The 23,631-nt window shown below is 42.3% G+C and overlaps 1 protein-coding gene across 1 annotated transcript; it reads right to left on the reverse strand.

Annotated features, from left to right (window-relative positions):
- Nucleotides 1-20,543: 20,543 nt before the first annotated feature.
- On the reverse strand, nucleotides 20,544-23,345 carry LOC119294220 (KHG/KDPG aldolase-like). The gene is made up of 10 exons (XM_037572453.1): nucleotides 23,159-23,345; nucleotides 22,987-23,041; nucleotides 22,731-22,766; nucleotides 22,583-22,627; nucleotides 22,226-22,309; nucleotides 21,830-21,895; nucleotides 21,684-21,722; nucleotides 21,342-21,441; nucleotides 20,834-21,115; nucleotides 20,544-20,743 (listed from the first exon to the last, which is right to left on the reverse strand). Exons 1-9 carry the CDS (start codon nucleotides 23,287-23,289, stop codon nucleotides 20,964-20,966), a joined length of 708 nt encoding a protein of 235 aa, XP_037428350.1. The 5' UTR covers nucleotides 23,290-23,345; the 3' UTR covers nucleotides 20,544-20,743; nucleotides 20,834-20,963.
- Between the last annotated feature and the right edge of the window lie 286 nt (nucleotides 23,346-23,631).

The following is a 23,631-nucleotide window of genomic DNA, read 5'->3' on the forward strand; positions in this document are numbered from 1 at the left end:
CTTATATGACTATCACAGTTGCATGTGCACATGCACGACCAAAATCTTAATTGTCTCTTAATTAATTATTCGAAATTTATAATACACTCTGATCTAAAATAAAAATATTTCTTATCCTTTAGGTCCTAAATGTAATTATTTTTAAACACCACACTTTAGCTCATGTTGTTTTTATCTAGCCTCACTTTATCCCATAAAAGTTTGAACCAATAGGTCTAGCATTTATTACATTTTAGATTAAAATGATAAAGTTATAGAAATGGGTGAAAAGACGAATATTCATTTCTGAGCTTAGGCACATCTGCTCCCGAGGAACAGTAAAATCAAAAAAGAATCTAGACAAAATCATAAAAATCTGAAGAAAAAATTGCACGGAAAAGTTGGAGTGTGTGATGTCCATGCCAAATTCCATCATGTTTGGACATCTGAGCAGCTCTCAGCAAAAACGACAAACTCAGTCTGAACAGTGCGTGAAGAGTAAACTTTCTCACATCCCCCAAATTTGTCTTTTTACTGAGAGTTGCTCTGATGTCCAACCATGATGGAATTTGGCACGGACATCATGGATTCAACATCTTCAATGCAAGAAAAAAAGATTTTGTTTTAGAATTTGTTTTATTTTTCTATTCACCAACAGAAGCAGATACACCTGAGAGCCAAAACATCGTGTCGATGAATAAATTGTGAATTTGAATAGATCCTTTAATCCTTTGCAATGAAAAACTATAAATTCATATTAAGTCTAATATGTTAGACTTGCATTTAGGAAAATAGTATTAACCACCTCAAAGCTTAAGTTAATGGTAAATCAAACTATTCAATTAGACATAGATCTAACGCAAATAATTGTGTGGCTATAATTGGACCAAATTACTATTATGGGAGAACACGAAGGAAAACATGTAAAGAATACTAAATTATTATTGCATTAAACTAAGAAATAGAAATAAGAGTTGAAGAATAAAAAAATGCAAGAATAACCGAACTATTGCACATCAAAACAACGAGCAGAAAAGAAGCACAAAAATACACTTGATGTAGAATTGGATTACAAAAATAAAATGGATTAAATTGGCAAGTAAAAGGATCTATGCAACAAATAAAAGACAATCAAATAGTCAAAAAAATGCGGTCCTGTTGTCATTCCTGCACTAGTGTAACCAATGAAGCAGGAAAAAATCGCTACGGGAAGGGGTTGAGTCTTTAAGTCGAATGTAGCGAAATCACTAATTAATGTGTACTCTTTTCAAAGATCACTCCCACCTCCTCATGCGTGCTACTTGTCGCAACCAGGGAATTTTCCCTTTTTCGTACATCGGTTTATTGAAAATGTTTAATCTCCTAAATCGTGCGTTCTCAAATCTTGAACCATTTTCACCATTGGATTTCTTGCATCGAGATCTTCAAAACTAGATCCCATGTTGATTAGGTTTTGACGAACTTTTTTTCATGAAAAAACCAGAAGAAAAACTGAACCGGGTGTTGGGGAATGTTGCATGGAAAACAAAAAAAAATTACGCACACTCAAGATCTATCAAGGAGATGCATAGCTACGAGAGGGAGAGTGTGTCTACGTATCCTGGTAGACCGTAAGCGGAAGCGTTTAGTAACGCGGTTGATGTACGCTACCTCTTGAACTTGCGTTGGTTTTCCCTTGAAAAGGAAAGAGTGATGCAGCAAAGTAGCATAAGTACTTCCCTCAGTTTTGAGAACCAAGGTATCAATCCAGTAGGAGACGACGCACAAGTTACCGAATACCTGCACAAACAATCAACAACTTGAAACCAACACGATAAAGGGGTTGTCAATCCTTTCACGGTCACTCGCAAAAGTGAAATCTGATACAGATAAATAAAGGGTAAAGTAAATATTTTTGGTTTATAGATTGGAAAGTAAAGATTGCAAAATAATATATCAGAAACTAGCAAGATGTAAACTAGATTCAATATAATGGAAAAGAGACCCGGAGGCCATAGGTTTCACTAGTGGCTTCTCTCAAGATAGCATATCTTACGGTGGGTGAACAAATTACTGCCGAGCAATTTATAGAAAAGTGCATAGTTATGACGACATCTAAGGCAATGATCATGAACATAGGCATCACGTTTGTGTCAAGTGGACCGACTCCTGTCTGCATCTACTACTATTACTCCACATATCGACCGCTATCCAGCATGCATCTAGAGTATTAATTTCATAAAGAACAGAGTAACGCATTAAGCAAGATGAAATGATGTAGAGGAATTAACTCAAGCAATATGATGAAAACCCCATCTTGTTATCCTCGATGGCAACAATATAATACGTGCCTTGCTGCCCATACTGTCACTGGAAAAGGACACCGCAAGATTGAACTCAAAGCTAAGCATTTCTCCCATTGCAAGAAAGATAAATCTAGTAGGCCAAACTAAACCGATAATTCGAAGAGACATGCAAAGATATAAAATCATGCATATAAGAATTCAGAGAAGAACCAAATAATATTCATAGATAATCTTGATCATAAATCCACGATTCATCGGATCTCGGCAAACACACCGCAAAAGAGTATTACATTGAATAGATCTCCAAGAACATCGAGGAGAACATGGTATTGAGAATCAAAGAGATAAAGAAGCCATCTAGCTAATAACTATGGACCCAAAGGTGTGTGGTAAACTACTCACGCTTCATCGAATAGGTAATGGTGTTGATGTAGAAGCCCTCCGTGATCGAATCCCCCTCCGGCAGGATGCCCGAAAAGGCCCCAAGATGGGATCTCATGGATAGAGAAGGTTGCAGTGGTGGAAAGTGGTTTCGTGGCTCCTACTGATGTTTTTAGGGTATAAGAGTATATATAGGCGAAGGAACTAGGTCAAGGGAGCCACGAGGGGCCCACGAGGGTGTGGGGCGCCTACCCCCTAGGCGCGCCCTCCTGCCTTGTGGCTTCCTTGTTGCGTCTCCGACTTTGTCTCCAAGTCTTCCGGTTTGCTTTCAGTCCAAGAAAGATCATCGCGAAGATTTCATTCCGTTTGGACTCCGTTTGGTATTCCTTTTCTGCAAAACTCTAAAATAGGCAAAAAAAAACAGAAACTGGCACTGGGCCCTCGGTTAATAGGTTAGTCCCAAAAATAATATAAAATAGCATATTAATGCCCATTAAACATCCAAAACAGATAATATAATAGCATGGAACAATATAAATTATAGATACGTTGGAGATGTATCAATGTAGTCGAACTTCTTCGCGATCCAACTGATCGAGTACCAAACATACGGCACCTCCGCATTCAGCACACGTCTAGCTCGATGACGTCATCGCCTTCTTGATTCAGCAAGACGGCGAAGTACTGGATGAGTTCCAACAACACGACGATGTGGTGACTGTTGGGAATGTAGTAATAATTCAAAAAAACTCCTACGTGTCACCAAGATCAATCTAGGAGATGCTAGCAACGAGAGAGAGGGAGTGCATATTCATACCCTTGAAGATCGCTAAGCGGAAGCGTTACAAGAACGCGGTTGATGGAGTCATACTCGCGGTGATTCAAATCGCGGAAGATCCGATCCAAACGCCGAACGGATGGTGCCTCCGCGTTCAACATATGTACAACCCGGGGATGTCTCCTCCTTCTTGATCCAGCAATGGGAGAGGATAAGTTGAGGGAGGACTCCAGAAGCATGACAGCGTGGTAGTGGAGCTCGTGGTTCTCCGACAGAGCTTCGCTACGCTCAACAGAGGAGGAGGAGGAGTTGGAGGGGGAGGACTGCGCCAGGGGCAAGGGTGTCAGCTCCCATGCGCCTCCCCATTATATATAGGGGTCGAGGGGCTGGTTTCTTGCCCTCCAAGTCCATTGGGTTATTGGCAAAGGTGGGAGGAAAGAAATCCCATCCTTTCCCTTCCCCACCGATTGTTATCCCCCCTTTTTAGGGATCTTGATCGTATCCCTTCGGGATATGATCTTATTCCTTCTAAGGGGGGATCTTGGTGCGCCTTGACAAGGGGTGTGGGGCCTTGCCCCCACTACCCACGTTCATGTGGGTCCCCCCATGCAGGTGGGCCCCACTCCGGAACCTTCTATAACCTTACCAGTATGATACTGAAAAATCTCAAACATTTTTCGGTGGGGAAAATAGGACTTCGCACATATAGATCATTACCTCTGGACCATTCCGGAACTCCTCATGACTTCCAGGATCTCATCCGAGACTCCAAACAACTTTCGGTAACCACATACTATTCCCATTACAACTCCAGCGTCATCGAACCTTAAGTGTGTAGACCCTACGGGTTCGGGAACCATGCAGACATGACCGAGATGCCTCTCCGGCCAATAACCAATAGCGGGATCTGGATACCCATATTGGCTCCCACATGTTCCAAGATGATCTCATCAGATGAACCACGATGTCAGGGATTCAATCAATCCCGTGTACAATTCCCTTTGTCCATCGGTATGTTACTTGCCCGAGATTCGATCGTCGGTATGTCTATACCTTGTTCAGTATCATTACTGGCAAATCTCTTTACTCCTTCCATAACACATGATCCCGTGACTAACTCCTTAGTCACATTGAGCTCGTTATGATGATGCATTACCGAGTGGGCCCAGAGACACCTCTCCGTCATACGGAGTGACAAATCCTAGTCTCGATTCGTGCCAACCCAACAGACACTTTCGGAGATACATGTAGTGCATCTTTATAGTCACCCAGTTACATTGTAACATTTGATACACCCGAAGAATTCCTACGGCATCCGGGAGTTGCACAATCTCATGGTCTAAGGAAATGATACTTGACATTAGAAAAGCTCTAGCAAACGAACTACACGATCTTGTGCTATGCTTAGGATTGGGTCTTGTCCATCACATCATTCTCCTAATGATGTGATCCCGTTATCAACGACATCCAATGTCCATGGTAAGGAAACCACAACCATCTATTGATCAACGTGCTTGTCAACTAGAGGCTCACTAGGGACATATTGTGGTCTATGTATGCACACATGTATTACGGTTTCCGGTTAATACAATTATAGCATGAAAAATAGACAATTATCATGAACAAGGAAATATAATAATAAACATTTTATTATTGCCTCTAGGGCATATTTCCAATAGTCTCCCACTTGCACTAGAGTCAATAATCTAGCGTGTGATGAATCAAACACCCATAGAGTTCTGGTGCTGATCATGTTTTGCTCGTGGAAGAGGTTTAGTCAACGAATCTGCGACATTCAGATCCGTATGTACTTTACAAATATCTGTGTATCCATCTTGAATATATTCACGAATGGAGTTGAAGGAACACACTATGTGCTTGGTCTTCTTGTGAAACCTGGGCCCTTTGGCAAGGGTAATAGCTCCAGTGTTGTCACAGAAGATAGTCATCGGGCCCGATGCATTGGGAATCACTCCTAGGTCGGTGATAAAATCCTTCATCCAGACTGCCTCATGTGTTGCTTCCAAAGCAGCTATGTACTCTGCTTGACATGTAGATCCCACCACGACGCTTTGCTTGCAACTTCACCAGCTGACTGCCCCACCATTCAAAATATACATGTATCCGGTTTGTGACTTGGAGCATCCGGATCTATGTCAAAGATAGCATCGATGTAACCCTTTACGACGAGCTCTTCCGCACCTTTATAAACGAGAAACACATCCTTAGTCCTTTTCAGGTACTTCAGGATATTCGTGACCGCTGTCCAGTGTTCCATACCGGGATCACTTCTGTACCTCCCTACGAAATTTATGGCAAGGTTCACATCAGGTCTGGTACACAACATGGCATACATAATAGAGCCTATGGCTGAGGCATAGGGGATGACACTCATCTTTTATTTATCTTCTGCCGAGGTCGGGCAAGAACCCCTTCTTGGACTGATCCATATTGAACTTCTTCAATATGTTTTCAAGGTATGTGATTTGTGAAAGACCAATGAGCTATCTCGATCTATCTCTATAGATCTTGATGCCTATGGCTGTGCTCAATATCACACCTTGCGATATAGGCAAGAACCCCTTCTTGGACTGATCCATATTGAACTTCTTCAATATCTTTTCAAGGTATGTGCTTTGTGAAAGACCAATGAGCCGTCTCGATCTATCTCTGTAGATCTTGATGCCTAATATGTAAGCAGCTTCTCCAAGGTCCTTCATTGAAAAACACTTATTCAAGTAGGCCTTTATGCGTTCAAAAAATTCTACATTATTTCCCATCAATAGTATGTCATCCACATATAATATGAGAAATGCTACAGAGCTCCCACTCGCTTTCTTGTAAATACAGGCTTCTCCATAAGTCTGTATAAACCCAAACGCTTTGATCACTTCATTAAAGCGAATGTTCCAACTCCGAGATGCTTGCACCAGCCCATAGATGGAGCACTGGAGCTTGCATACCTTGTCAGCATTCTTAGGATCGACAAAACCTTCCGGCTTCATCATATACAATTCTTCCTTAAGGAAACCGTTAAGGAATGCCATTTTGACGTCCATTTGCCAGATCTCGTAATCATAGAATGCGGCAATTGCTAACATGATTCGGATGGACTTCAGCATCGCTACGGGTGAGAAGCTCTCATCGTAGTCAACTCCTTGAACTTGTCGATAACCCTTAGCGACAAGCCGAGCCTTATAGACAGTCACATTACCATTCGCGTCAGTCTTCTTCTTAAAGATCCACTTATTCTCTATGGCTTGTCGATCATCAGGCAAGTCCACCAAAGTCCATACTTTGTTCTCATACATGGATCCTATCTCGAATTTCATGGCTTCAAGCCATTTGTTGGAATTCGGGCCCGCCATCGCGTCTTCATAGTTCGAAGGTTCACCATTGTCTAACAACATGATTTCCAGGATAGGGTTGTCATACCATTCTGGTGTGAACGTGTCCTTGTGGACCTACAAAGTTCAATCGTAACTTGATCTGAAGTTTCATGATCATCATCATTAACTTCCTCTCTAGTCGGTGCAGGCACCACAGAAACATCTTCGTGAGTTGCTCTACTTTCCAATTGAAGAGGGGTTACCTCATCAAGTTCTACTTTCCTCCCACTTATTTCTTTTGAGAGAAACACTTTCTCTAGAAAGGATCCATTATTGGCAAGAAAGATCTTGCACTCGGATCTAAGGTAGAAGGTATACCCAATAGTTTCCTTAGAGTATCCTATGAAGATGCATTTTTCCGATTTGGGTTCGAGCTTTTCAAGTTGAAGTTTCTTGACATAAGCATCGCATCCCCAAACTTTCAGAAACGACAGCTTAGGTTTCTTCCCAAACCATAATTCATACGGTGTCGTCTCAACAGATTTAGATGGTGCCCTATTTAATGTGAATGCAGGAGTCTCTAAAGCATAACCCCAAAATGATAGCGGTAGATCGGTAAGAGACATCATAGATCACACCATATCCAATAGAGTGCGATTACGACGTTTGGACATACCATTACGCTGAGGTGTTCCAGGCGGCGTGAGTTGTGAAACAATTCAGCATTTCCTTAAGTGCGTGCCAAATTCATGACTCAAATATTCTCCTCCATGATCTGATTGTAAGAACTTTATTTTTCTGTCACATTGATTTTCTACCTTGCTTTGAAATTCCTTGAACTTTTCAAAGGTCTCGGACTTGTGTTTCATTAAGTAGACATACCCATATCTACTTAAGTCATCGGTGAGTGTGAGAACATAAGGATAGCCACCGCGGACCTCAACGCTCATTGGACCGCATACATCAGTATGTATTATTTCCAACAAGTTGGTTGCTCGCTCCATTGTTCAAGAGAACGGAGTCTTGGTCATCTTGCCCATGAGTCACGGTTCGCACATGTCAAATGATTCATAATCAAGAGACTCCAAAAGTCCATCTGCATGGAGTTTCTTCATGCGTTTGACACCAATGTGACCAAGGCGACAGTGCCACAAGTATGTGGGACTATCATTATCAACCTTACAACTTTTGGTATTCACACTATGAATATGTGTAACATCATGCTCGAGATTTAATAAAAATAAACCATTGACCAGCGGGGCATGGCCATAAAACATATCTCTCATATAAATAGAACAACCATTATTCTCGGATTTAAATGAGTAGCCATATCGCATCAAACGAGATCTAGATACAATGTTCATGCTCAAAGCTAGTACTAAATAACAATTATTGAGGTTTAAAACTAATCCCGAAGGTAGATGTAGAAGTAGCATGCTGACGGCGATCACATCGACCTTGGAACCATTCCCGACGCGCATCGTCACCTCGTCCTTCGCCAGTCTCCGCTTATTCCGCAGCTCCTGTTTTGAGTTACAAATGTGAGCAACCGCACCTATATCAAATACCCAGGAGCTACTACGAGCATTGGTAAGGTACCCATCAATAACATGTATATCATATATACCTTTGGTGTTGCCGACCTTCTTATTCGCTAAGTACTTGGGGAAGTTCCGCTTCCAGTGTCCATTTCCCTTGCAATAAAAGCACTCAGTCTCAGGCTTGGGTCCATTCTTTAGCTTCTTCCTAGCAACTGACTCGCTGGGCGCGGCAAATCCGTTGCCATCCTTCTTGAAGTTCTTCTTTCCCTTGACTTTCTTGAAACTAGTGGTCTTATTCACCATCAACACTTGATGTTCCTTTTTGATCTCCACCTCCTCTGAATTAAACATCGAATACAACTCAGGAATGGACTTCTCCATCCCTTGCATATTGTAGTTCATCAGAAAGCTCTTGTAGCTAGGTGGAAGCGACTGGAGGATTTTGTCAATGACCGAGCCATCTGGAATATTAACTCCCGGCTGAGACAAGCAATTGTGCAACCCAGACATTTTGAGTATATGCTCGCTAACAGAACCGTTTTCCTCCATCTTACAACTGTTGAACTTGTCGGAGATTTCATATATCTTGACCCGGGCATGAGCTTGTAAAACCATTTTCAGCTCTTGGAACATCTCATATGCTCCGTGTTGCTCAAAACGCTTTTGGAGCCCCGATTCTAAGCTGTAAAGCATGCTGCACTGAACCAGGGAGTAATCATCACTATGCAACTGCCAGGCGTTCATAACGTCTTGAGTTGCTGGGAAAATGGGTGTGTCACCTAGCGGTACTTCAAGGACATATGCTTTCTTGGCAGCTACGAGGATGATCCTGAAGTTACGAACCCAGTACGTATAGTTGCTTCCATCGTCTTTCAACTTGGTTTTCTCTAGGAACGCGTTGAAGTTGAGGGCAACATTAGCGTGGGCCATTGGATCTACATGATAGATTGTAAAGACAATTTTAGACTAAGTTCATGATAATTAAGTCCATCTAATCAAATTATTTAATGAACTCACACTCAGATAGACATCCCTCTAGTCATCTAAGTGATAAATGATCCTAATCGACTAAGTCGTGTCCGATCATCACGTGAGATGGACTAGTCATCAACGGTGAACATCTCCATGTTGATTGCATCTACCATACGACTCATGTTCGACCTTTTGGTCTCTCGTGTTTCGAGGCCATGTCTGTACATGCTAGGCTCGTCAAGTCAACCTAAGTGTTTCGCATGTGTAAATCTAGCTTACACCCGTTGTATGCGAACATTAGAATCTATCACACCCGATCATCACGTGGTGCTTCAAAAAACGAACCTTCGCAACGATGCACAGTTAGGGGGAACACATTTCTTGAAATTTTAGTGAGGGATCATCTTATTTATGCTACCATCGTTCTAAGCAAATAATATGTAAACATGACAAATAGCACATGCAAATCATAAAGTGACATGATATGGCCAATATCATCTTGCACCTTTGATCTCCATCTTTGAGGCGCGGCATGATCATCATCGTCACCGGCATGACACCATGATCTCCATCATCGTGTCTTCATGAAGTTGTCTCGCCAACTATTACTTCTACTACGATGGCTAACGGTTAGCAAAAAGTAAAGTAATTACATGGCGTTTATATTGACTCACAGGTCATACAATAAATTAAGACAACTCATATGGCTCCTGCCGGTTGTCAAACTCATCGACATGCAAGTCGTGGTTCCTATTACAAGAACATGATCAATCTCATACATCACATATATAATTCATCACATCCTTTTGGCCATATCACATCACATAGCATACCCTGCAAAAACAAGTTAGACATCCTCTAATTGTTGTCATATGTTTACGTGGCTGTTATGGGTTTCAAGCAAGAACGTTACTTACCTACGCAAAAGCCACAACGGTGATATACCAATTGATATTTGCCCTTCATAAGGACCCTCTTCATCGAATCCGATCCGACTAAAATGGGAGAGACAGACACCCGCTAGCCACCTTATGCAACAAGTGCATGTCAGTCGGTGGAACCTATCTCACTTAAGCGTACGTGTAAGGTCGGTCCGGGCCGCTTCATTCCAAAATACCGCCGAATAAAGGTAAGACTAGTAACGGTAAGCAAAGTGACCAAATCATCGCCCACAACTACTTATGTTCTACTCGTGCATAGAATCTACGCATAGACCTAGCTCTAATACCACTGTTGGGGAACATAGTAATAATTCAAAAAAATCCTACGTGTCACCAAGATCAATCTAGGAGATGCTAGCAACGAGAGAGACGGAGTGCATCTTCATACCCTTGAAGATCGCTAAGTGGAAACGTTATGAGAACGCGGTTGATGGAGTCGTACTCGTGGCGATTCAAATCGAAGAAGGTCCGATCCAAGCGACGAACAGACGGCGCCTCTGTGTTCAACACACGTACAACCCGGGGATGTCACCTCCTTCTTGATCCAGCAAGGGGAGAGGAGAAGTTGAGGTAGAACTCCGACAGCACGATGGCATGGTGGTGGAGCTCGTGGTTCTTCGGAAGAGCTTCGCTATGCTCAACGGAGGAGGAGGAGGAGGAGGAGTTGGAGAGGGAGGGTTGTGCCAGGGGCAAGGGGTGTCAGCTCCCATGCGCCTCCCCACTATATATATAGGGGTGGAGGGGGCTGGTTTCTTGCCCTTCAAGTTCATTGGGGCGTTGGCAAAGGTGGGAGCAAAGAAATCCCATCCTTTCCCTTCCCCACCGATTGTTATCCCCCTTTTTAGGGATCTTGATCATATCCGGAATATGATCGTATTCCTTCTAAGGGTGGATCTTGGTGCGCCTTGACCAGGGGTGTCGGGCCTTGCCCCCACTACCCACGTTCATGTGGGTCCCCCCATGCAGGTGGCCCCCACTCCGAAACCTTCTAGAACCTTCCCGGTAATCAAAAAATCCTAAACATTTTCCGGTGGCCAAAATAAGAATTTCCATATATAAATCTTCCCGGACCATTCCAGAACTCCTTGTGACGTCCGGGATCTCATACGAGACTCCGAACAACTTTCGGTAACCACATACAATTTCCATTACAACTCTAGCGTCACTGAACCTTAAGTGTGTAGACCCTACAAGTTCGGGAACCGTGCAGACATGACCGAGATGCCTCTCCGGCCAATAACCAATAGCGGGATCTGGATATCCATATTGGCTCCCACATGTTCCATGATGATCTCATCGGATGAACCACGATGTCGGGGATTCAATCAATCCCGTATACAATTCCCTTTGTCCATCGGTATGTTACTTGCCTGAGATTCGATCGTTGGTATCCCTATGCCTTGTTCAATCTCGTTACCGGCAAGTCTCTTTACTTGTTCCGTAACACATGATCCCATGACTAACTCCTTAGTCACATTGAGCTCATTATGATGATGCATTACCGAGTGGGCCCAGAGACACCTCTCCGTCATACGGAGTGACAAATCCCAGTCTCGATTCGTGCCAACCCAACAGACACTTCCGGAGATACCTGTAGTGCACCTTTATAGTCACCCAGTTACGTTGTGACGTTTGATACACCCAAAGCATTCCTACGGCATCCTTGGTCTAAGGAAATGATACTTGGCATTAGAAAAGCTCTAGTAAACGAACTACACGATCTTGTGCTATGCTTAGGATTAGGTCTTGTCCATCACATCATTCTCCTAATGATGTGATCCCGTTATCAACGACATCCAATGTCCATGGTCAGAAAACCACAACCATCTATTGATCAACGAGCTAGTCAACTAGAAGCTCGCTAGGGACATATTGTGGTCTATGTATTCACACATGTATTACGGTTTCCAGTTAATACAATTATAGCATGAAAAATAGACAATTGTCATGAACAAGAAATATAATAATAAACATTTTATTATTGCCTCTAGGGCATATTTTCAACAGTGATGGTGTTGGTGAAGCTATCTCAGCAGAGCTTCACCTAAGCACTACGAAAATATGACAGAGGGACAAAACTGTGGAGGGGGTGCCGCACACGGCTGAGAGATTGTCGTGGTTATGTGTGATGCCCCCTCCCCCCCACACACACATCCTACTTGGGGTCGTCCCCAAGCCACGCCCCCCCCCCTTTCCTTACTAGGTGAGCGAGGAAAGTTAGGGGATGGTGGCGCCCCCCTTTCCTTTTTCCCATGAGGAGGGGAAGGCGGGAGGGGCTAGCCCTCCCCCCTTTCCTTTCCTAGGGCCGACAGCCAGGGAGAGGGGCGCGCTAGCCCCCTTGTGGGTTGGTCTGTCCCCCTCACCCCCTTGGACCATTAGGCCCATACACCTACCGGGGGTGTCCGGAACCCCTTCCGGCGACCCGATGACTACCTGGTGCACTCTGAAACTCTTCCGGTCACTACTAGCGATAACCCTAGTAGTAGCGTTGGTTTTATAGCTACCAGTAGCGCTTGTACAAGCGCTACTAGTGAGGCGCTAAAGCTAACTGGTAGCAGTAGTGCTGGTAGCAGTAGCGCTTGTACTGCTGCTATACCTAGTTAGCAGTAGTGCTCGGTTGGGAAAAGCGCTAGTGATAATAGTAAGTAGCAGTAGCATTTCTTTTGAAAAGCGCTACTGCTAAATTTTCCTGTATTTTTAAAAATGCAGCTTATTTTCGTTGTATTTGTATAGGTTTTATATACAGTACTTTCATCATATGATTTTATGACCATGATTAGTTATTATATATAACAGTGGGTGAAATGAACGTGCTAGTTTGGATTAGTAGTACTTTCGATGTGCATCACATGTTGCTTCCACTTGAATCTAATCCATGTTCATTTCACCTACTGATATATATATATATATAATAACTCATCATGCTCATATAACAACGTATCATCATGCATCATCATAATAATGAATAACTCATCATTGTTATCATAATAAGAAGTCCTACTCATCATCATCATACAACTTCTACTCGTATCATAATAACAAGTCATACTCATCATCATCATAGTCATCTAACCAACCCAACTTAATTGTTCTTAGCACATGATCATGAGTATTAGCTAGGACCTAACTACCCTCTCTAAGGAAAACTAGCATAAAACAAGATAGGCTTTGACTCTCCACTATGGAGAATGGAGATATCCTGTCTCCAATTCTTGCGCTTCGTGCAATGTTGCTTCCAAGTAGCTCCCTACGATTGTCCATACATTTTTTTCCAATCTTTGATTGTCATGTATTCATCAGTTTTAGAAATTCAATATGAACAACAGTGAAGCCTAGGACGACCTGGTTGTAAGCTCATAACACCAGGGCGAACTTTCGGGAGCCTCAGATCAGGCACACAATCCTTCAGGATTTTCTGTTGAAAAACATAGTAATAACTTCGTAGTTAGCAATGTAGTTTAGTTTTAGAAGAATTTATGCAAAAGATGCACGGATGTCGTAATAGTAAAAAAATCTTACCATGCCATCTCCATGGATGTTACCGTAGTTCAACACGTGCACTAGTGGCACGTATTGACCATAATGTGCAGGAATTTGATAATTGATATTGTAAATCTCAACATCATTAATAAATGATATAAGATGATCTTTCTCCCGATAAGTTAATTTTGTGCCATTGGTGTAGTAGGTTCTCTCTACCATCTTTCGTACATTTTTTGAAGAAAGAAAATAAGTTGTTAATGGAAATAAGCTGTCAACTATTTTGAAATAAACAATATAAATCATTTACTAAATATGTTTGAGAAACTCACATAGAGGTAGAAGTGGAAGCGTATCAACAAGGATCCAAATGCCATCGTCATGATCACCAAGATCGAAGGTGACATACATACCCTCCTGGAAATCATATGCCTTGCACAGTGCTTCCCAATTCGAGCAACCAAAATGAGTTACAATCTCTGAATTGTATAGCTTTACAGCCAAATCATAACCATGATGGGTCCTTAGATGAATTATCTTTGTCTCCATATTTTCATGATCTTTGAAATCCAGATGCTTCAAGACATAGCGTCTTGCATGACATGGGATAAGCTAGTCGAATTGTCGAAGATGAAAATTACACATTGAAGAAGCATAAAATCATGCTTCATTACGAAAAAAAGACTTGTCGTTGCATACCATTTCGACATCGAAGGTCTTATCAAGCTTAACACTGAAGCATCGACCGTCTACTAGGTGAGGCCTATCGCATAGACCCGGTCGTCGCCGCACCAGTCGCACTTCGGGATCCTATCATCATTGTCAGACATTTCCTATGTCCATAATTCAAAGATTAAACTTATAAAATTAAATATATGTACTACAAAAACTAAATTTGATCATTATTATTTATCATGGGTTGACTGTCAGTCTGTCGAGTCTTTTCTTGAAAACTCCCATCTCATCTCATGTGGTGTATATGGTGGACACTTCCTCGCAGTTATTTCGGCCGTCGGTGATGGTAGCTCCTCCCTTCATTCCCGAGTGCATTACACAAAAATGTCTAGCACACGGGAATGAAGGAGAAGCGACCCCCACGACAACATCCGGGATTTTTCCTCCTCTCTCATATATGGTGGACACACTCCCTCGCTGATTTTTCGACCGTCGGTGATGGTCGTTACTCCTCCTTCCCCTAGTGCATAACAAAGGTCTTTCTACAAAACCCGGGCCACTCGATATTTCCTACATATTCTAGCACAAGTCATGCCAAAATTCATGGAAAAATCCGGCATGACCTTTTCTAAAAAGGACATATAACGAGAGCCTGAAATTTGCCGGAATGGAAATTAATCAACAATTCAGCAAAACATAGGCAACTGTGAGGTGTTCCCTACAAACATAGGTCACTCATGTAGCTACTGCTCTACTACAACTATCAAAACATCTACATCATCATCGACATGGGGATTTGGCTGGTCTCACCTCGAGGTCAGAGATGGTCGGTGACGAGGACGACGGCGGGGATGATGTAGGGGCTCCTTGATTTCTGCAAAAATAAAATATAAACAAAATCATTATTATCCTCATCTTAGGACTTAGTGAAACCCTATGTCTAAAACATCGTACTTCTAGCCCTACCATTACTAAAAATACCTTGTTATAACCCTAAAAATTAAAAAGACCTATGAATTTACTAAAAATACCCTAGTTCTAGCCCTAACATCTGTCCATCCATCGATCTATCTATATTTCCTCATAAACCCTAGAAAAATGCCCTGGTTTTTTAACTACTGTCTACTTCTTGAATCATAGAAAAATGGCATAATTACACATAACTTAGAAAAAATCCCATTCTATTAAAAATATCTACATTTACTTATTTTTTCAATTCTATTCATAAAACCTACATTTGCTAAAAAAATCTCATATAGCATAATACATTTCTGTACCTAAAAATTTATATTACTAAATTCTTTTACTAAAAAATTCTATACCTGAACTTTATACAAAGAGAGGTGGAGGAGGAGGATCGAGGAGGAGGGAGGAGTGAGGGCTTCGGGCGGCTGGGGGAGGGAGTAGAGAGGAGTGCAGTAGGAGGAGGGAGGAGGGAGCAGGGTGGTCGTAGGAGGGAGGAGGGAGGAGGGCCGCCGACGGGAGGAGGGAGGAGAGAGGATGGCCGCCAGAGGAAGGAGAGAGGAGGGCAGCGAGAGGAGGAGGGAGGGAGGCAGATACCTTGGGACGCTGGTGGGTGACGGCGGGCGAAGGCTGCGACGGTAGGCGATGGCGGCGACGGCGCGCGGCGAAGTGGCGAGTGAGAGTGTAAGGGGGAGAGTGAGGACGCACGCAGGCCAGGTGTGGATAAGGTGCCCCGCAGTACGTAGTAGCACTGGTCTGTAACAACCACTACTGCTATGATCTTTAGCAGTAGCTCGTTAAGGGAAAGAACGCTACTGCTATGATCATTAGCGGTAGCGCTTCTATAGTACCAGCGCTACTACTAAGGTTAAGCATGTAAAAAGCATCAAATTAAAAATAATCATTGGTCATCAATGATCTGATTGTATATATAGAATCTAAATTATCAGTATGAATTTTCGCCGGTTTAGGAACCGACGAAGATTCATATTGTCACAGATCCTACAAATAGAGGTTAATGAAGACCAAGTGGTTATGGTAGTTTGAGAAGCACCATATTTAAGGTGGTAGGAGGGGACTGAATTTAGCAGTAGCGCTGGTTGGAGTAACACGCTATTGCTAAGTACAATAGCAGTAGTGCTTTTTGCGTATGCGCGCTACTAGTATACCTAGCCTGCCGGCAACGGTCTAGCAATTATAGTAGTAGCATGTTTTATAACTTCAGCACTACTGCTATGTGCATAGTAGCAGCGCTCTTTCTGCCTAAGTGCTACTGCTAAATAGTAGCAGCGCTGCCTTTTAAAAAGCGCTACTGGAAAGCTCCTGTGTATAAGGTTTTCCCAAGTAGCGGGTGTCCGAATATCATCGTCATATATATAAATCTTTACCTCCGGACCATTCCGGAGCTACTCGTCATGTCTGTGGTCTCATCCGTGACTCTGAACAACATTCGGTCACCAAATCATATAACTCATATAACACTATATAGTCAACGAACGTTAAGCGTGCGGACCCTATGGGTTCAAGAACTATGTAGACATGACCGAGATACTTATCTGGTTAATAACCAATAGCGGAACCTAGGTGCCCATAATGGCTCTTACATATTCTACAAAGATCTTTATCGGTCGAATCATATGACAACATATGTAATTCTCTTTACAATCGGTATGTTACTTGTCCGAGATTTGATCATCGGTATCTTCATACCTAGTTCAATTTCGCAAGGTTGTCAGGATCGCGATTTTGAATCGGATCGGAGCTCTGGTGGTCGGATCGCAAATCGTAGAATCTTCACTATCAGGATCGTAGAAACGTAGATTGTATGAACTAAAAACGTAGAATCATAGGGGTTAGTTTGGATTGTAAATTCGTAGAATCGTATAACAGAATCGTGATTCTGACAACCTTGCAATTTCATTACCCGCAAGTCTCTTTACTCGTTTCGTAATACATCATTTTGCAACTAACTTCTTAGTCGCTTTGCTTGCAAGGCTTCTTATGATGTGTATTACCGAGAGGACCCAGAGGTACCTCTCCGATACTCGGAGTGACAAATCCTAATTTCGATCTATGCCAACTCAACAAACACCTTCGGAAATACCTGTAGAGCATCTTTATGATCATTCAGTTATGTTGTGACGTTTGATAAAAGACAAGGTATTCCTTCGTTATCCAGGAGTTGCACAATCTCAAAGTCGAAGGAATATGTATTTGTCATCAACAAGCAATAACAATAAATTGAACGATCAATATGCTAAGCTAACAGATGGATCTTGTCCATCACATCATTCTCCTAATGATGTGATCTCGTTATCAAATGACAACACATGTCTATGATTAGGAAATCTTAACCATCTTTGATCAACGAGCTAGTCTAGTACTACCTCCGTCCGGGTTTAGAGGGTCGATTGGCCAACGAGCTTTGTACGGAGTTACTAGGTCGGGTGTTTAATTGTGTTGCGCATGCAAGCAAGAAAGTGAAGTAAGCTGCTGCATGCATGTAGTTCATTGGAGCATGCAAGGAGGTGAGAGAAGCACAAGGAGGCAGGCGAGAGAAATAGGCTGCGGCAGGCTAACATGCAGGCTATCCATAGGACGGAGACTGGCAGGTGAGTGAATGCATGAAGGTTTTTGGGGTGGATCAAAGCACTACTTTAGTTAAAAAGACAAGTGCCTTGGTACTAGAGATCTGGTTTTTCGGACCTCTATACCGGACAGAGGTAGTAGAGGCTTACTAGAGACACGGTATTTGTTTATGTATTCACACATGTATTTAAGTTTTTGATCAATACAATTCTAGCATGAATAATAAACCTTTATCATGAATAAAAAATATAAAATAAAAACTTTATTATTGCCTCTAGGGCATATTTCCTTCATCGTGAGCACATTTTTTCCTTTCAGAAAAATGCACGTCCGTACCTCTCGCGAAAGCAAAACCGTGCCTCTCATGAAAGGAAAAAAAATAGAAAATGTTTTTTTCCGTTTCCAAGAGGCACGACCGTGCTTCTCGCGGAAGCACAACCGTGCCTCTCGCGGAAGCAAAATCGTGCCTCTCGCCGAAGGGAAAGAAACAGTAAACGCATTTTTTTTCCGAGAGGCACGGCCGTTCCTCTCGCTAAAGCACAACCATGCGTCTTGCGAAAGCAAAACCTTGCCTCTCATGAAAGAAAAGAAACAAAAAACACTTTTTGGGGGGTTTCCGAGGGGCGCGGTCGTGCCTCTCGCGAAAGCACAACCGTGCCACTCACGGAAGCAAAACCATGCCTCTCGCTGAAGGAAAAACCCGAAAACACGTTCATTTTTCTCGTTTACGAGAGGGATGGCCGCGCCTCTCGCAAAAGCAAAACCGTGTCTCTCGCGGAAGAAAAAAATATGTTTTTCCCCGCAATTTTTTTGTCCTTTTTTTGGTCCAAACACTAAGAAAGACCGGTGGAAAACCAAAAAGTCAAAAAAAATATGAAACAAACCATTTAAAAAGCCGAAATTGCGTGTGAAAAAATAAAAAAAATCCTGACGGTGCGCCCAGAGCGCGCGCTCTCAGCTCACCCCCAAATGATCGTTGGGAGGCTTCTGAAGGAGCGGTCACCAACTAGTTGCTCCCTGAATGTAGCGAGCGAGAGGTTTGCCTCACCACAGGGAGATGAGTTGGATCCGGTCCATGAAGTATCAAATATTTCTCCTAGCACACCCTGTGAGGTGTTTGAGACGCGGACTAGGTACTATTTTAATCCTATTTATCATTAGTTTTTTTCGCTTTCACTTTTTATTTAATATTTTGAAATCTTATAGAAATATATTTTTATGAAATATTTTTAGTTTACTATTTTTATGAAAATGTATGGGTGCTAAAAATGTTCATTGGGTATTTGAAAAAATAGTCATCGTGCATTAGAAAATTGTCAGCATGTATTTCATAAAACTTTGATGTTGTAATTAAAAATGTTCATCATTTATTAAGTAATATTCGTCATGTATTCCAGAAAATATTCTTCACTTGTTTATAAACGTTAATCATGTATTAAGAAGATGTTCTTTGTGTTTTAGAAAATGTTCATCATTTATTCATTAAAATATTCATTGTCTGCTAAAAGATGTTCAACATCCTAAACTATGTCCATTGTGTATTAAAAATGTATACTAGTATTTCAGAAAATACACATTGTGTGTTGAAGCTGTTCATCGTGTACTTAAAAAATATTCATCTTTTATCAAAAAATTAAGCATGTACCAAAAAAATCATGTTATGGGCATTTTATATTTTCCTAAGAAAGAAACAAAAAAAATTAGAACAAGAAAAACAAAGAAATAAAAAGAAACAGGGAAAGCACAAGAAAACATAAAAAGAATAAAATGAAAAAGGGGGAAATGCTCAGCATGTACTACAGATCGTTCATCTTGCATTACTAAAAATGTATATAGAAAATTCTGTGCAATATTTCTGAAAACAATATGACATATTTGAAAATACACAAGGTCTTTTGAAATACATGACACACGTTTTCAAAGAAACGACGAACATTTTGAAATACTCGATGAACATTTTTTTTACTAGCTAAACTATGTTTATACCTGAAACTGCAAACGTGTAATTAAACGTATATTCATGATGTTCTTTTTGTTTTTGGTTGATTTTAAAGGATTATTTCCTCTTCTGTCTTTTCCTATTCCATTTTACTGATATGACTTCATATAACAACATGTTCTTCTGCTATGAACTTGTGCCGAACAGAGACAACGACAAGGATGCGCCATCACCATCTTGAGCCTTGCCCATTTGCTGCTGCTGCTGCACTTCGGTATGTAGTGCAATGTAACCCCACCCACGCCCAACTGGCTACCCACGTACGTATGAAACAATCTGAATTTCCTGATTGATCCTGGTCATCAATCGCTTCAGGTACGATAACACCACATGCGAGTGGATGTGCAGGCTGTCCAACAACTCGAGCAGCGGCGGCCTGCAGGTGCGGCTCGGCGGCAATTACGACTGCTGCCACGTGGGCTGCCGCTGCTCCTTCTGCATCTCTGTCTACAGAGTGGGTGCCGGACATGGCATGCGTGCTGCCGCCACTGCTGCTCTGTAGCCGATCACGCTATGCAGCCTTCTTGTGCTGGTGGTGATGCTGGTCTAGTTCAGAGTTACCCCCGTAGCCGTGCACTGTGCGTGCGTGAGGTTCAGAGTTTCTTCAGGATGCATGTAGTAGTGTTGGAGCTGGGTACTTACTAGGCATAAAAAAAGTTGATAACAGTCAATGAATGTGGACTTGTGGAGTGGTAGTAGCAGTTGAATGAGATTGGACTAATTTCCTATGTTAACTAGCCATCTGTCGCCCAGCAACGGTGGCGAGCCGACTGAAGAGACAGTGCCAGGCGGTGAGGGCTTCAGTACCAGGGAAACAGAACTGGCTTCTTCCTGAAAAGAGATATCATTCTGGATTAGTTTTCTTCGGAACAGATTAAACCATTTCTGTTCTACCCGTTGATAAGATTTCAGTTGTCTTACCTCTTCTCATGCAGAGCAGGGAATGTAAGTGGATGGTATTGTTAATCCCAAGCCAAGCAGTATTAGGCAAGCACTTTCTCCCGTTTTCTGAACTGCAATGGTTGCACACTACTCGGTTTTTGGTTTTGCCTCATCTTCCACACCGTGATGCCTGCAAAGTGGCCTGGTTTGCGAGTGCTGAAATTCCAATGAAATCCCTTTCTCTCATCAACTCTTTGTCGAAGATAGCATCGGACAGCACCACTGCAGATGCCCCTGCCTCCATGTACGACTTGATTGAACCTGTATACGACAGTGGCCATAGCATCAGAGAGAATAGTTTCATACAGCTAACCGATATCTACACTTTGAATAACTTGCGTAATTACTCTGTGTCTTTGAAAGAGTCTCAGTGTTATGAAACAAACACTTCAAGGTTGCTACTTAGACACCAACAGAATATACGGATGATATTTGCAAAAAGAGGAAAACAAAATAGGGACGATGGATACTAGACTACACCACTTACCTATAGTAATTCCTTGCGAAGCAACCATTGGTACAAGAGGAAATGGTTTCTTTAGAGCAGACATGTACATCTCTCCACCCATCACTGAAACTGGATACACCTAATTAAAGTAGACCAGACAAACCAACCAGTGTCAGACGCCTATAAACAGAATGGAAAACCAAAACAGTTTTCATTACAAAATGCAGTGACACATTTTGGTGATTAATACACAATAAAAATGATTGCAGGAACGTACATTGTTTAACAATGTCTGATAAAAACAATATTGTCAGAATATATTGGTAATGCTCTGATCTATGTCTACTGTAACTACAAGAGGAGGGTTACAAGTCATGAAACCTTAAGGACTTTAGCACCAGCATTGCAAGCAGATATAACCTGCAAAACCAAATATAACAAACATGTGAGAGTAAATATTAGGCCGCACTACTCTAAATTGCACCAATAAACTTCATGCAAGTTTATATGTGGTATGTGGTACATACCTCAGTTGGTGTCAGCACTCCTGGAATATACAGAACTTCACTTCCATCAAGATCATGAAGTATTTCCTTAAACAATAAGATTGAAAGAATCGATTAACATTTATATACTGTATAGGATGCAAACACTACAATCACCAAATAGCAGATGACAGATTTCTATTAGATATGTCGAAGTAATTGCATGCCAAGGGATAGAATGTCCAACATTAAATTATTGGCACCCTAAAGTCTAAACTACAAGCCTATAAGGATCTCTAATATCAAATGTGTTACATTGCCAAACTGTACATGGAATGTCCCTAGTGATGTGTATAAGCAGTAATCGCAGACTATGGGAAACATGTGTATTTCTAGCAAAATAAACATTATTACAAATGCAATAGTACTAACTCTTACCATGACTGTGCCAGGGCTCATGAGAAACTGTGCACCAGCTCTAATGGCTTTCCTTGCATCATCAGCATTGAGGACCGTACCAACCTAAGTGCAGGGTGCAGAAAAAACAGAACGTATCATGAGCAACTTAACATTGTTGCCAACAGTTAGCGTACCTGGGGTTGCGTTGGACAGCTCAGTTCAATTGTAAAATTGTAGAAGCTATTGACATGGTACTTGGTAATAAGAGTATAATGTTTTTTAGATTACATAAAAAGGATCAGACTTGATGCTAAAAAGCAGTTAGCTGTTAGCTGACAAGCCATATGTGTTCAGGCAATGAGGCAAAAAATCTACCAAGTAATGCCTGAAACTCACCCCAAATGTCAAGGAAGGGTAACTCTTGCGAAGATCCTCAACAACCTGCTAGAAGATCTACCAATCAATCAAAATGCTAGCAAAGAGAGCAACGATAATGGTAGAAGGGCAAAATTTTCAGAAGAATAGCGAGAAAGGCCCCACCCACCTCTAGCACTCCAGGAGTGGACATGACAATTTCTAGCTGAAGAACATTGCACATGTTTGTTAGCACCAGGGACAAGAAATGAAGCACCAAAACAATACTAGCTAGCATGTACAGTACCATGGATGGTTCCTCCAAGGATCCGTCCAGAAAAGATAGAATTAAGTACAAGCAAACAACAGACCCAGAACGCGCGCAGAGCACCCTGCCACTCCACGCACCCAACAAACCGGAGAACGCATCGGAGCAACTGACTCACCACCGAGACGCCGCCGCGAACGGCCGCGTGGGCCGCCTGCATCGCCGTCTCGCCACTGCATAGAAGCCACACCAACAGAGGAAAGAACAGAAGGGTCAGCTAGCTCCAGTGAGGCCAAACGCCGAACAGGTGGCGGGCAGCGTGAACAGGGTGAAATCAGCCTTCTGCTTACTCTTGCGCGCGGAGGCAGGCGATGACGCGCGAGCGCAGTATGGCGGCGAGCGCTTTCGGTGGCCGCGGCGGGTCTCGCCGGCGAGACTGCGAGCCGGGAAGAGGCAGCTGTGCGGCGGCGACGACGAGCATCCTGGTTCCCGGAGCGAGTGACCGCCAAGTGCTGACCGGTGTAGCTGTAGGAAAGCGTATCCTGTCCCGTGAAACGGAAGAACTGATGCACCTACTCCTTATCAGCCGTTGGATGTGAAAGAAGGAGCAGGATACCGTCAGGATGTGGGCCAATGGAACATTTGCAGAAGAAAACCCACGTTTGAAAGTTTCAAAAAGTACGAGAAAAATACGAGATGTTAAGAGGGTGATGTTCTATTATCATGCGGAACTTCAAGTTAAAACACACTATGGGTGGCGAGCTATGAAAAAGAAAAACAAATTCAACAAGGAATAGTGTCATTACTATTCGGCACAATTCAA

The sequence above is a fragment of the Triticum dicoccoides genome, chromosome 4B, assembly GCF_002162155.2.
Source record: "Triticum dicoccoides isolate Atlit2015 ecotype Zavitan chromosome 4B, WEW_v2.0, whole genome shotgun sequence".
In the NCBI taxonomy this organism is placed as follows: Eukaryota; Viridiplantae; Streptophyta; class Magnoliopsida; order Poales; family Poaceae; genus Triticum; species Triticum dicoccoides.